Source organism: Chiloscyllium plagiosum, unplaced genomic scaffold (genome assembly GCF_037043375.1).
Source record: "Chiloscyllium plagiosum isolate Xiang-an unplaced genomic scaffold, Cpla_swu_hap1 HiC_scaffold_2, whole genome shotgun sequence".
NCBI lineage: Eukaryota > Metazoa > Chordata > Chondrichthyes > Orectolobiformes > Hemiscylliidae > Chiloscyllium > Chiloscyllium plagiosum.
Genome location: NW_028270140.1, coordinates 86,256,805 through 86,272,788, shown reverse-complemented (window position 1 = coordinate 86,272,788; position 15,984 = coordinate 86,256,805). Strand labels below are relative to the sequence as shown.

At 40.8% G+C, this 15,984-nt stretch overlaps 1 protein-coding gene across 3 annotated transcripts in view; it reads left to right on the top strand.

Annotated features, from left to right (window-relative positions):
* The window catches only part of dmxl1 (Dmx like 1), a 233,485-nt gene that overhangs the window by 192,556 nt on the left and 24,945 nt on the right, over positions 1 to 15,984 (top strand). For all 3 annotated transcript variants that reach the window (XM_043711450.2, XM_043711440.2, XM_043711459.2), the window contains 4 exons: positions 252 to 338; positions 533 to 654; positions 1,812 to 1,953; positions 10,142 to 10,202. In XM_043711450.2, the coding sequence (XP_043567385.2) occupies positions 252 to 338; positions 533 to 654; positions 1,812 to 1,953; positions 10,142 to 10,202 (412 nt within the window). The remainder of the gene's footprint in view (positions 1 to 251; positions 339 to 532; positions 655 to 1,811; positions 1,954 to 10,141; positions 10,203 to 15,984) is intronic.

The window sequence follows — 15,984 nt, the reverse complement described above, 5'->3', positions numbered from 1 at the left end:
AGTATGTCTATCAATGTTACGACTGCACAACATAATTTTACTTCCCAAGTGGTTATCTCTCAGTAAAAATCTTCTCTTGTTGGTCTTGTCTAGCCATGCACCAATTGATGAAGATGAATGTCTTGGGGAAAAATGTGTTGGAAAGCTTTTGCTATATAGTTCTAATGTTGGATTATACTTTAGTACCATAAGGCAATAGGTGGAGTTATTACAGTACAGAATGTGGTCTTTTTCCATTTTGTTTCACAAAGGTGGAAGCTGATTCTGGTTACCCTGGTGGAAGGGCAAGGATTGTGCATAAAGAATCTGACATCATTACAGCATTTGCAATTAATAAAGTAAGTGAATACATAATTTCATCAAAAAGTGCCAGTTTAATCACTGTAAAAGTAAGTTCATGTGCTTTTTCAAATGAAAGCTAATAAATACTTATTTTAAAAGAGGAATATTAATCCACTTTCAATTTAATAAAATTTGTTTTTTTCTAATATTGGTGTCAAAATATGACTGGTCTGCTTTGCTACCTTTTTAGGCTAATCGGAACTGTGTTGCCATAGCCACAAGTCATGATATCCAGGAACTAGATGTGTCTGCAATCCTGGCTACCCAGATCTACACTTGGGTTGAAGATGAGTTTGAACTGGAATCAAAAGGGTGTGCTTTGGGAGCTATTTTGACTTTCTGCTGTGTAATTGAGAAGACCGTGCAATGTGAAATGCTCCTCAGATGACTATCCTAATTCATAAGCTCGCAGTAGAGTCCATTAGCCTTCAGTAATTGTTTTATTCAAATTTGTAATTTTGTGTTATGTGTTCCCATGTTAGACAGTTCTCAAGTAGCAATGCAAAATGTTGGTACTTTTATACAGCTCATAAAATGGGAATCTAAATCATTATAAAATCTCAAAGGCTAATAAGTCTATACTAATGCTTAATCTCCATGATCAATTAAAATATTTTGTGGTTGGGGCAAAGTTATGCTTAGTTTGTGTAGAGCCTTCCTCAAACCACATCTGGACATCAGTTTTCAGGTATTTCATCTGAAGGAAGGTGTGTTGATATATTGGCACTGTGGATGGAAGATTACAATTTAGTTTAACTCAGATTGATTTAGGGCCTCAGATGATCAGATTGCAAAACCTTTACTTCTGTTCCCTTAACAGCTTTTCCGAATGATTATATAAAATGTTAAAAGGATTTGATATAGTAAATCACACTGTATGATACTATGCGCCAGTAAAGGAATACTGAACTATACCAGGTGCCATCTTTTGGATGAGAGGGTAGAACATCTGGTTACATTTGTAATATCCCATGGCATTGCATAAAGAAAAACGGAAATTCTTGCTGAAGAAATTACTGAAACTGTTTTGAACACAAAAAAATTCATTTTATTTATGGATAAAGATTATGTTTGTAGCTCAGTCAGATGTGTTATACTAAGAAATGGAGAAACCTCAGTTTGAGACAATCTCCAACTTGCCAGAAAATAATTTGGTGTTTATGGTACCACTTGTTACCTCTTTTAAAATGAAGTGTTGAGCCAAGATAATGGAGTATGTGTTTGAAGTGGAGTAGTTATTTTATCTTATTAATAAGCACCACGTTGGTAAAATGAACTAATTGGTTTATCTGGTAGGTTGCTGGCATGATTGAAAATGATTAGCAAACTCGTTGGTGTGGAGTTTGTCTTATGCATTACTCCTACATACTTTGCAAGGATCATTAGCTATTTGTTGAATAAATATGAATTTCTGGTTAATGAATAGTTTCTGTCTGGTAAAGTTGACTTTTTTTTCTAATTCCTCATAGATCTGATGAGTTTCTGGTTGTTCATGCTCGAGATGATTTTGGTGATTTGCAGTGCAGCACACCTTATACTCCCACAGTTCCTGGCACACCAATAAACATGCCATGGCTGGGCAGCATGCAGACTGGCAGAGGGGCGTCTGTGGTGAGAATGAAGATTTTGTCTTTATTCCGTTCACCTTCTATTTATTAAGTAACCATATATTTTAAACAAATACTGAGTTAACAAAGGGTATTGCTAATAGGTAAGAATGACTGCTGTTGACACCAAGGCAGAATTTCAACGAGATAAGGAGGAATTTATTCAGCCAATGGGTGATTAATCTGTGGAATTCATTGCCACATAAGGCTGTGGAGCCAAGTCATTGAGTGTATTTAAGACAGACAGGTACTTGAATAGTTAAGGGAGTAAGAATTAGAGGAAAGGCAAAAGAATGGTGTTGAGGAAAATGTCAGCCATGATTGAATGGAGGAGTAGACTCAATAGCCTGAATGGCCTAATTCTGCTCCTGTACCTTATGGTTTTCAGTGTAGTATCAAGAAACCTGAGCAAAATTGCAGTTAGTGAGTATTGGGTGGAAAATAAAATGTCCAGAGTCATGCCTTGCACGCAAACATGCCAATGAAGAAATGAGGATGCAAAGATTAAGTAATTTGACTCTTCAAGCCTACTCTGCTGTTTAACAAGGTCATGGCTGATCAAGATTGTTCCCTCAACTGCACTTTCCAGTGTACCTCCAATAACCTTTAACTCCCTTGTTTATCTAGAATCTATCCAACAATGTTTTCTCACACAGAGGGTGGTGCGTATCTGAAATGAGCTGCCAAAAGAAGTGGTGAAGGCCAGTACAATTTCAACATTTTAAAAGGCATCTGGATGGGCATATGAATCGGAAAGGTTTAGAGGGATATGAGCAAAATGTTGGCAAATGGGTCTAGATTAATTTAGGATATGTGGTCATCTTGAGTCGGACTGAAGGGTCTGTTTCTATACCATGCAACTCTATTATTTCTAACTCATCTTTAAAATTGTTCAATAACTGTGCCTCTTGTTATGTCTGGGGAGGAGAATTCCACAGACTAATAAACCTCCAAGAAAGAAAAACTCCTCTATCTTAAATAGGAGGCCTCTAATCCTCAAACTAGTTCCCAGATTCTGGTTTCTCCAAAGAAAACGGACTGTTCGCGTGGATGTAGGCTGGAATTAGGACTACCCTCTGCTTATCTTGAAGAAATTGCTAGAGACTTTAATGAAATTGTGAGCATTTGCAAAAGCAATCAGAACCCTCCAGGGAAGCCATTATCAAGATACAATTAGTTCTTGCTAGCTCACCACAACCTGGCAACACATGCCATTTAACCTAATGACTGAGGCAGTTGAAGGTAATTGCCTAACTAAAAGACAATGAATGGATTGGACATCATAAAGCATGTTCAGACAGATTTGGGGGAGCAACGATTTTAAGCATTGCACAGAGCTTATGAGAAACCATTTTGTGCAGAACTCTCAAGGGAGAATACTGAGTGATACCATCAAAGAGAGGATTCTTAGTCAAATGGAGTAAAAGGAAATAGACTATAGTTCTGTTGAAAGTGTCCAGTCAATCTGCAAGTGCCTTAACCATACAACTAGTGTGGAACCTTCCTTGTCTCTCTCAGCCTACTAAATCTATGTACAGGCAAATACTAACTATTCAATGATGAAAGCAGCTGCAGCTGCTGAATCTGACATTAACCCCTTCACTTTGGAAGTAGAAATCTTTCAGTAAGCCAGGCCTGAACTTTCTTTCATCTTGCTTTCAAAGACCAACAGAGGACAATAAAAAAAAAGTGAGGAGATTAAATATGAGAGTATCTTTCCAATAATATAAAAGACTGTAAGAGCTTCTTACATATATAAAGGGCACAAGTAGACATTGGGCCGTTGGAAACTGATGCTGGAGAGATAGTAGTGGGGGACAAGTAAATGGCTGAGAAACTACATTACTTCACATCAGCAGAAGACACGGGTAATATCCCAATAGTTCAACAGTGAGGGGGCAGAGCTGAGTATGGTAGCCATCGCCAAGGAGAAGGTGCTAGAAAAACTGAATGGCCTGAAGGTGGAAAAATCACCTGGATCAGATGGACTGCACCCCAGAATTCTAAGTGAGATAACTAAAGAGATAGTGAAGGCATTAGTAGTGATCTTTCAGGAATTGCTAGAATCAGGGAGGGTCCCAGAGAACTAGAAAATCACTAACATGACACACCTATTTAAAAAGGAAGTATGGCAAAAAATGGAAAATTATAGACCAACTCGTCTAACCACTGTCATGGGTAAGATCCTTGAATTTGTTGTGAAGGGTATGGTAAAATAGGGCAAAGTCAGCATGGTTTCATCAAGGGGAGGTCATGCCTGACAAATCTGCTAGAAGTCTTTTGAGGAAGTAATGAGCAGGTTAGACTAAGGAGAGCCAATGGATGTTATCTACCTGGACTTCAAGAAGACCTTTGACAAGATGCTGCACAGGAGGTACTGAGTATGATAAAGGCCCATGGTGTCAGAGGCAAGGTGCTAGTTTAGATAGAAGCTTGGCAGTCTGGCAGAAAACAGAGTGGGGATAAAAGGGTCCTTGTTAGCATGGCAGTCAGTGACAAGTTGTGTTCAGCAAGGCTCAGTGTTGGGAATGTAACTTCTCACTTTATACACTAGCGATCTTGATGAAGGAACTGAGGGCTGGCTAGGTTTGCTAGATAGGTCGAGGGACAGGTAGCATTGAGGATGCATGGAGGCTGCAGGAAGATTTGGACAGGTTAGGAGAGTGGGCAGAGAAGTAGCAGATGGAAGCACAATGGGGGAAAGTGTGAGGTCATGCACTTTCTTAGGAAGAATAGAGGTGTAGACTATTTTCTAAAGGGGGAGAAAATTCAGAAGTCTGAAATGCAAAGAGACTTGGCAGTTCTAGTCTAGGATTCTCTCAAGGTAAACTTGTAGGTTGAATCAGCAGTTATAAAGGCAGATGCAATGGTGGCATTTATTTTGAGAGGACTTGAAAACAAAAGCAGAGATGTACTTCTGAGTTTCTATAAGCCTCAGGTCAGATCACATTTGGAGTATTATGTGCAGTTTTGGGCCCCATATCTCAGGATGTACTGTCCTTGGAGTGTGTTCAGAGGAGGTTCACGAGAATGGTCCCAGGAATGAAAAGCTTAACATATTAGTAATGTTTGAGGACTCTGGGTCTATACTCAATAGTGTATAGAAGGATGAGAGGGAATCTAATTGTAACATACAGAATACTGAACAGCCTGGACAGTGCAGGTGTTGGCAAGATATTTCCATTAGTAGAAGAGACTAGGATTCGAAGGCACAACCTAAAGAGTAAAGGGAAGACCTTTTTGAATGGAGATAAGGAGAAACTTCTTCAGCCAGAGAGTGGTGAATCTGTGGAATTCATTGCCACAGAAGACTGTGGAGGCCAGGCCATTGAGTATATTTAAGACTGAGATAGGTTCTCAAGTATCACGAGGATCAAGGGTTGTGGGGAGAAAACGAGAGAATGGGGATGAGGAACTTAGCAGCCGTGATTGAGTCTGCTCTGCCATTCAATGGACTGAATAGCCTAATTTCTGCTCCTATGTCTTATGATCTTTTTATTGATACCTGTTTCTTATATATTTTTAGCCATAACTTTGTCATTTTACTTGAATTATGAAGTTGCTTTTACAATAATCTGACCTTAAAGATTCGCTGCTCAATTTTTATAAGATTGAAACACCAGAAATCGAAAAGGAAGTTACTGAAGTATGTTTATCAACTAAACAGTGCCTCCATAGCATCGTGAAGCTGTGTATAACCCCAAAGATGTTTATACAACCGTACTTAAGGTTTCTGGGCAGCTGCCATGCTGTATTCATCCTGCAGCAATTCACCCTTCCCAATGTCTCTGCATCCTGAAACAGACTTTTCAGCTAGCTTCTCAGAAACTAGGCTTACCTATTTCAAGATGTGAAACCTCAGCAAAGTTGTTGACAATGTGTCTAATTTAAAAAGTATTAAACTGCTCTGATCATAGCAAGCAATTCAAGCAAACCTGCCACCAATTTCTGGCAAGTAATAGTGTTTAGCAGTTGTACCAGCAACAGCCCACATCCTGAAAAATCATTAAAAGTTTAATTAGCTGCTGTGAAAAACTGTTCTAGTTAAGTCCTTTTGGGTGTAGGTACTCTGCAGTTAGAGTGGACAAGAGTTGATCAACTCATTGCTGAGTTGGAGGTTGTGATATGAGGATAGATGCGGAGATGTTTCAGAACAAGCTTAGTGAGTGGCCAAATGCATGGTAGATGCATTACATTGTGAAAAAAAAATGAGGGGAACCAATTCAGGAGCAAAAAAAACAGGAAGGTGGATTATTATCTAAATGGATGGAAAGAAATTAAGGAAGTGAAATGTGGATTGCTAATGCCCAGGAGTATAACAAAGTAAATAATTTGAATTTTTAGACCACCTGCGATAATAAAATCACTATTCTAAAATCCAGTGGATCCAACCCAACCTATCTAACCTTTTACTAGAACATAACCCCTTCATGCCCAGAATCAGTTGAGTGAACCTTCTTGGACCTGTTTCAAATGTTTCCTTAAGTAAGGAGACCAAAACTGTACACAGTACTCCAAATGCGGTCTTACCAGAGTCCTCTACACTGTCAGAAAACTTCTCTGTATTAACATTACTTAATTTCATTGGCGTCCTCCAGTCTCAATTTAGACATGTTTGCTAATGCCCAGGAGTATGCATAGAAGCTGTGAAACCTCAGAACTAAATTGAAATAGTTATATTTTCTCTTCTGTTTTCATGTTTCGGAGTTTGTCAAGCTTTTGGCAAAACAATAATTTGTTTTAAAATGTACAAGATCAGATTTATATTTTATGTGCATGCAGATTTTTAAATAATTGGAGATGTGCAACTGCAGTGAGAATTTGTCAGATGATTGATGTCAGCAGACACTTTCAAATGCATTTGACAGATGAATGCTTTGTTTACCACAGCAGTCAGTTATGTCAACTTTGTGTATGTAAAATAAGTTGGTGCTAAGGTAGGTGGATCCTGCTGGCTTCCCACATATTCAGGATGTTACTGACTGTATGTGTCAACTGAAGTATGTTTATCAACTAAACAGTGCCTCCATAGCATCGTGAAGCTGTGTATAACCCCAAAGATGTTTATACAACCGTACTTAAGGTTTCTGGGCAGCTGCCATGCTGTATTCATCCTGCAGCAATCCACCCTTCCCAATGTCTCTGCATCCTGAAACAGACTTTTCAGCTAGCTTCTCAGAAACTAGGCTTACCTATTTCAAGATGTGAAACCTCAGCAAAGTTGTTGACAATGTGTCTAATTTAAAAAGTATTAAACTGTTCTGATCATAGCAAGCAATTCAAGCAAACCTGCCACCAATTTCTGGCAAGTAATAGTGTTTAGCAGTTGTACCAGCAACAGCCCACATCCTGAAAAATCATTAAAAGTTTATTTAGCTGCTGTGAAAAACTGTTCTAGTTCAGTCCTTTTGGGTGTAGGTACTCTGCAGTTAGAGTGGACAAGAGTTGATCAACTCATTGCTGAGTTGGAGGTTGTGATATGAGGATAGATGCTGAGATGTTTCAGAACAAGCTTAGTGAGTGGCCAAATGCATGGTAGATGCATTACATTGTGAAAAAAAATGAGGGGAACCAATTCAGGAGCAAAAAAACAGGAAGGTGGATTATTATCTAAATGGATGGAAAGAAATTAAGGAAGTGAAATGTGGAGTGAGCCCTAGGTGTCCTGGTACACCAGTCACAGAAGAAATGCATGCAGTTGCTGTAGGCGGTCAAGAAGGCAACTGATATGTTGACTTTCATAAAGAGATGATTTAAGTATAGGAGCAAGGATGTCTTGCTGTAAATATACAGGACCTTGATGAGATCATACCCGAAGTATTGTGTTCCGTTTTGGTCAGTTATCTGAGGAAGGTGGTCTTGCAGTGGAGGGAATACAGCAAGGTTTGCCAGACTGGTTCCTGGGATGGCAAGACTGTCATAGAAGGAGGCGTTGAGTTGGTTAGGATTATATTCACTGGAATTTGGAAGAATGAGAAGGGATCTCACTGAAACCTATGATATTCTAGATTTGGAGATGTCGGTGTTAGACTGGGGTGTACAAAGTTAAAAATCACACAACACCAGGTTATAGTCTAACAGGTCTAATTGGAAGCACGCTAGCTTTCGGAGCGACGCTCCTTCAGGTGACAGTGGAGGGCTCAATCCTAACACAGAATTTATAGCAAAAATTTACAGTGTGATGTAATTGAAATTATACATTGAAAAATTGATTGTCTGTTAAGCCTTTCATCTGTTAGAATACAGTGATAGTTTCACTTTCATATGTAAATCATAAAACCTTTTTTTTAAAAAAGTCGCATTCTCGGGTTAGCTGTTCACAATGGTGATAGCTAGACAATATGTTGAAGGTGTTGGCCCCCTGTGTTCGCTGTCTATGCCATGATGTTTAGATTCAATCTAAACATCATGGCATAGACAGCGAACACAGGGGGCCAACACCTTCAACATATTGTCTAGCTATCACCATTGTGAACAGCTAACCCGAGAATGCGACTTTTTTAAAAAAAAGGTTTTATGATTTACATATGAAAGTGAAACTATCACTATATTCTAACAGATGAAAGGCTTAACAGACAATCAATTTTTCAATGTATAATTTTAATTACATCACACTGTAAATTTTTGCTATAAATTCTGTTGGGATTGAGCCTTCCACTATCACTGATGAAGGAGCTTCACTCCGAAAGCTACTGTGCTTCCAATTCAACCTGTTGGACTATAACCTGGTGTTGTGTGATTTTTAACTGATATTCTAGATGGGTTCGATAGAAGGAAGGATGTTCCCAATGACAGGAGAGTCCAAAACTGGGGATCACAGTCTAAGGATTTGGGTTATACCAAACAGGACAGAACAGCAGCACTTCACGGAAGTTGCATTGATGCTGTTACCCAGCACAGTCATGAAATCTATGCATGATAACCCAGCAGCTTGGCAAACTAACCAACTGCCTCATCCACAGCATGAGCTGCAAATCTTCACAAAAACCTTAAATATGGGTTAAACCACTTGGGCTTGAGATGAGAAGATTTTTCACCTGGAGAGTGGTGAGCCTGTGGTATTTGCTTCCACAGAAAGCTTTCAAGGCTAAAATATTATGATTTCAAGGAGGAATTGAGCATAGCACTTGGGGCTAAACAGATCAAGAGATATCAGGGAAGCACAGGAACAGGCAATGAAGTTGGATGTTCAGACATAATCATAGCGAATGGTGAAAAAGGCTGAGGGAGTGAAATGTCCTGCAAATTTTCCATGTTCTATGCAGTACAACAATGAAATACTAGTTTACTCACTCTTGATAAATGTGATTCATTTATTTTGGGTTGTTTTGTTTCAAAACTATATAAACCAGTCAATTTTACTTTAAAATGGCCTGTACAGTGCCAAAAGAATTCAAATATACAATTCTGAGAATGAAAATGTTGTGTTGCATCAAATGCATAACTGAGCACAATTTATTCTGTGAATTGGCTCTGCAACGTTAGTGCACTGACCCAGATTAGAGTCATAGAGATGTACAGCATGGATACAGACTCTTCGGTCCAACCTGTCCATGCCGACCAGATATCCCAACCCAATCTAGTCCCACCTGCCAGCACCTGGCCCATATCCCTCCAAACCCTTCCTATTTAAATACCCATCCAAATGCCCTTAAATGTTGCAATTGTATCAGCCTCCACCACTTCCTCTGGCAGCTTATTCCATACACGTACCACCCTCTGCGTGGAAAAAGTTGCCCCTTAGGTCTCTTTTATATCTTTCCCCTCTCACCTTAAACCTATGCCCTCTAGTTCTGGTCTCACCCCATAATTTTGTAAATCTCTATATAAAGTCATCCCTCAGCCTCCGATACTCCAGGGAAAACAGCCCCAACTGTTCAGCTTCTCCCTATAGTTCAACCAGAAATAATGATCTCATGTTGTGTAACTTATTCTTAACATAATAAAATATTTGTTGAGGGGGGCTGCCTATAGTACAGAAAATTTTGCTTAAACTGAAAAATAAAGAGAAATAGAATCTAATGTAGGGACTGTTGGTACAAGTCATATTGTTTTCCCGATTTGCAGACATTTTGAGTTGTGTGTCAAAATGTAGTATCTTTAACGTGCTTGTATTTGGTGTGCATCAAAAGGTTTAGAAATGTCACTACATTTGTTTTCCATTTAATAATGTAAACTGTTCACTTTGGCAGATGATCAAGAGGAATATGAACAATGCCAGAAGAATGGCTTCACATCCAACCCTACCTTATTGTATGTATACATGAATGTTTGTTTGAAACTATGTTTGCTATGACCTGAAGTTAGAGAGATGCACTGCTTGCTTTTCTAGTCCAACTCCACTGGTCACAATAAATTTTAAATTTAACCAGGTTGGTGATCTAACCACTTAAGTAGGTCTCCAGCTGAGAGAGGTTCAATACAAATAACTGGTCGAATTCAGCAAATTACTCATTAGGTTAACAACAAATAGCTGTTTTATGAAAGCAAACTTCCTCAGTTTATTAACCAATAGTTTGGAATATGGAAATAGCCATTTTATCTTGCCACTGTTAATTTCATAATTTTTCTGTGGATTGCAATGTCATAATAGAGAGAACCTTGTAGATTCCTAATGAATTCATTGTTAGGATATGTCCTGTTTGTCAAATAATCCAAATAATAACTTGAAGAAACAATATCAAATGAAAGATGTCCTAAAATTTATCAGTTCCTGTGACTCCAGAGAAAAATTTATGGATCCAGTAATCATTCTGGTTAGAAAAATGTTCGCCACTGAGAAGTTGGGATTAAGGTCTGTAAGAGTAGTAATCTTATGAAAGCAATGCTTTGTGCCACATTTCGTCATCTTGGGTTTAAACATAAATACATACTGCCATCTTCCTTCTAAGCACAAGTAATGGAGCTGCTGCAAACAGCTGAACTTTTCAGATGATGATATTCTGCCTGATGAATCCAATCTAATTTGAGCATTTCTTGAATATGAATGCATTTAGAAATTCTGTAACACTGCGCAGCTGCTGATAGTATCAAATCTACCTGCATAAATGTTAGTCAGGTAATTGTTAGATGCACTGGTGTGGTCTGGATTTTTTGGTGCTGCAACTGACGGCTTTGTTAGCTTTGTAGTCGCATTCCATACATTTTGCATCAACACCTGTCTATGAATTTATTGATTGTTTCACTAGTCTGTTGTTGCTGCAACATGAACTTCAGCCTGTGTAACCTAGACTTGACTCTTTCTTAATTTTCTACATCTGAGAAGATATTGTCAGAATCGTTGTGGTCATGAAGCTAAATTCTAGAGGATTTAGGTTGTTAAACTTTTATTTTCCAAAGCAGGAGGAGTTTCTACCCATCTTTCATTACTTCCCAAATCAATAACTGATAAAGATTTTTGTTTCTTTCTATAACTGAAATTCTGATAGAACATTAATGGTGAGCCAATCCATGGTCAGATGCTTGCTTTGTATCTCTGTGCTCTTTAAAATGCCAGTATAAAATTCTGTTAGAGACAAACAAAGCTGCAGATGCTGGAATTTGAAGTAGATGAGCAAGAGGCTGGAAGAGCAGTGAGGCAAGCAGCATCACTTTCGGGTATAACCTTTCTTCAGAAAAAGGGGTAGGGGGTGCTGCAGGTAAAGGGAGCGGGGAGAAGGTTTATGGGTGGAGTCGTGAGATATTGATAGATAAATACAGATATGATCTGCTTGATCAGTAGAAAGAATGAATCAATTTGGTAGCTGGAGGGAAGGGTTGGTTTCAGTTCCCCTTCTCAATCCCTTTCTGACATGTCCGTCCTCCGGTGTCTCCATTGCCACAATGAATCAGACCTCACCTTGGAGGAACAGCACCTCATCTTCTGCATGGGCAGCCTACAGCTCAAAGACTCAACATTGACTTCTCCAATTTCAAATAACCTTCCCACCCATCTCCCGACTCCCTTTCCAGGCCTGCCACCTGATCTTTCCCTCCAGTTACTAACAGGATTCAATCCTCCTATGAACCAACCAGGTCATACCCACCACCTGTATTCACCTAAACTTACTTCACCACTCTGCTGCCCACCCCATATATACACACACACACACACACACACTTTATTTGTAGTACCCTTTATTCCCACCCCCAGTCCTGAAAAAGGGTTATACCCGAAATATCGACTTCTCCACCTCCTGATGCAACCTGGCTTGCTGTGTTCTTCAAACCTCCTGTTTGTCTAAAATTCTGTGCAGTGTAATGCATTTTCTGGTTTTTAATTCTTTTACTATTGGCTTCTCTTATTTATTTAGAAGTCGCAGGCTTGCATCTGTAGTTAGTGTTTGTGCAAAAGAAAAGTGCTCACTAACGTTTCACCTCCATTGATGTTACTTTGCTTCAATACATGTTGCAGCACTTTAGGCTTGGTTGTAGTTGTATCCTCAGCACTGAACTCTAGATGAAAAGGAATGACTGTTCAATAAAAGAAAACTCATTACTGCTGCAATCACCTTTTCGTACCAACTCCTCACCATTAGCTTTTCATGTCTGGTTTCTTGGGTAAAACATTGCCCACAGTATGATATTGTATGAGACTTGCCCCATAAAGCTCACATGACACGTGGCACAACAGTATGGTTTTTGTTGAGACAGATATTTTTAAGTTTGTAAGCAACATTAAATATTTGCATTGCTATAGTATCACAGACTTAACATTATTAGACTCTATGCTTACTGATATTGCACATTACATGACTGAACATGCAACACTGACTCTGTAGCACTGAGAGCCTGACTGTAGATAACCTTTATCAGAAATTCTAATGGTGATGTCATGTAACTTCTGTAAGGGTGTGCTGACTGGTCTGGAACCTGTGTAATGAAAAGATCAATAAGAAGGGTCACTGGATCAGAAACATTAACTCTGCTTTCTATCTGTCGATGCTGCTAGGCCCACTGAGTTTCTCCAACAATTTCAGGTTTTTGGTTAAGATCCTGAGGAGTCTTAATAAGGTGTATGTAAAAAGGATGCTTCCACTTGTGGAGAGTTAGAACTAAGGATCACTTTTAAAAAGAAAAGATTGACAATTTGGGATAGAGAAATGGAAAAGTTTTTTCTCCCTCTTTAGAAGTTTCTTCCTCAATGTGATAGCGATGGAGTTTTTAAATTTTTTAAGGCAGAGATAGATATGTCCTTTGTAAGCAAGAGGTTTAGAAGTTAGCAGGCTATTTGGAATGTGGAGTAATCAGGTGAGTTGCGACGTTAGTGAATAGTGGAGTAGGCTTGAGGGGTCTAATGATCAATCTTCCTCTTTGTTGTGTTCATATACAGAACAATTTCAGTTATCCAAATGTCAATTATCTGAATTTCATATTATCCGATTGAAGATCTCATGGTTCCATAAAAATGTCAGTTATCCGAACCATCAGTTATCCAAACAAAATATTTCCCATCTGTCTCATTCAGATAAATGAGGTTGTTCTGTATGAAGTAATTTGGGACTATGATATTGAAAATGAGTTAATTCTAGTGGCCCAAGGCTGTGAATACTTGTCACAAAATGTTATTTTAAGAGGTCTACTTTGAAAGACCTGTAAAGATGACAAAACAGGTTGAGAATATTGAGGCATAGAGTACAAAGGCAAAAGGAAAGCTTTCTAAATTACTGGTTAGGCCTTAACTAGACACAACACTTGAGGAAGAATGGCATATCCTTGGATGAAGTTGCAAAGGAAGTGAGCTGTTCTTTGTGTGGCTTTGGTATTGCTGTGTTATGATACTGCCCTCGGGGCTTTGGGCAGCTGTGTCGACCGGGTATTGTTAATGTGTTTTTGGGAAGTGTATTCCCTTGTCTGCAAGTGCTGTCTGGTTTCACTAGTCAGCCTGCTTGGTCCCTGCTGAGGTATTCTGGGTGTTTCTGGTATAGTTTGGCCAAGTTTGCTCTCCTATGTTCTGTGTGGGCCTAGACAGGGTGGCAGATCTTTTCCCATAATTCCTCCTTTTTTTTGCTTAGGAGAGGGATGAGAAGGGGGCAATGTAGCCGGAGCTGGGGTCAGGAATGTAAGTGCAGCAGTCAGCACCAATGAGGGCGCATGTGCCCCCTTTCGCAGCGAGCCAGTAGTCTAAGGCCACCCTGTTCTGTGGGTCACAGTGCGAATGGCAACCACCTCTGCATTCAGCTGGGTGAGCGCTTCAGCTGTGGAGTTTGCCACCACCTCTAGTGTGGCAGCGATTTTTTGGGCTTCCATGTGCAACCGCAGGGTTGATAGATGAGTGATAGATGAATGGTACTGCAGCTCCCAGTCCAGGACAACGGCAGCCATGGGTAGGCTTTGCAGCCATGGATAGGCTTTGCGGCCATAGATGAAACAGGTGCCATTGTAGGTCCGGAGATAGCAGGTCTGGGTCCCTGTCCAACAGTGAGGAAGGTGGTGTTCTGGCTGGTCCTGTTGAGGACCTGTATGTTTAAAATGCTGCCTTCTGCAGCGAATCGGCGTGCTGCAGGAGTTAGGAGCAGGGAGTCTGCGCACCGACTCCAGCCAGCCTCCAGTCTGGATGGCTGTGTGCTTTTCAAACAGATGGATCCCGCAGATGGCCCGTTTGTATTAGTGTCAGCAATGGTCAGGGCTGTGGGCTCATGGGAGAGGTTGTAGGCTGGGTAAAAACCACATTTGTCCAGATGGTACCCTGCAGACATCCAGCGGGCTGGGCTGTTGTCCCTGTATTTGGTCTTGGCTGGTGGTATTGTTAGTGTGGTAAACTCAGGGGACCTGTCTGGTTCCAGCCACCACTCAGCCATGTCAGATGTTTAAGGGGATTAAGGCTAAGGGAATGCCCCCGTGAGTGTACAAGGTCTGGTTATAAAGGGCAAGTGGCAAGGCATCTGGCCAGGTCACTCCTGTTTCCTGGGTGATCTGGGTCAATGTGGTCTTAAGGGCGCCATTCATCTGTTCAATCATGCGTGATCACTGGGGTTGGTAGGGGATGTGGGGTTGCCATGGTATCCCCAGTGCCTCGCTAATGCCAGTCGTGAGCCGAGCAGTCAAGTGAGTCCCCCTGTCCATCTCTGTTGCCAGGGACCCCAAGTCTGAGGATAACATCCCTTAGGAGGTATTTTACTAACCGTGCATCATCCTTTCTTGTGGGAAATGCTTCCAACCATTTGGAGAACATGTCTATGATGACCAGGATGTACTTATAACCCGGTTTTTGGGGCATGTGTGCGAAGTCAATCTGTAAGTGGCTGACAGGCCCCTTCAGGAACTGGCAGATGGTTGTATTTGGCAACAGGCTTTCCTGCATTGTTCTGGAGGCAGATGAGGCACTGTGACAGCAGGGCTTGGGCAGCAGCAGTGAATCCCGGTGCATACCAGGACCACATCATTGTATATCATGCCCCGCTTGCCAGTGTGGCCAATGCAATGAGCTGCTGGGGCCAGTGTGTGTAGATGGGCTCTTGGGCAAATGATGCAGCCATCAGGGTGTACCAGCAGCTGTAGGGAAGCTGATTGCATGGCCCCAATTTTGGGCCCAACTGTCCTTTTCCTGCTGTGGAGCGGCCAGGGGTCAGGGAATACTGCAGCCTTCACTATTCTAGGGGCCTGCAGGACGTAGGTAGTGGGGTGCAGTGCGGCTTCCCGGGCTGCTGTATCAGCTGAGGTTTTCCCGAGGGTGACACTGCAGTGACAGAGACATGGGCAGTGCATTTGATAATTGCTAGGGCTGAGGGTAACAGGATTGCTTTCAGGAGTTAGAGATCAGCACAGCATGTTGTAGTGGCCTCCCTGCTGACGTGATGAAGCCTCTCTGTTTCTAGAGTGTGCTAAAATCATGGATGACTCCGAAGGCATATCTGGAGTCAGTATAAATGTTTGCAGTGTGACCTTTAGCAATGATACAAACCTGAGTGAGTGCAAACAGCTCCGCAGCCTGTGTGGAGGTGCCATCTGGCAGTGCAGCTGATTCTAGCACTGCGAAAGGGGTGCAGGTGGCATACTCTGCCAGTGTGCAGTGGTCCGAGGGCCTGAAGGAGAACCAATCTGTATAGAGTATGAG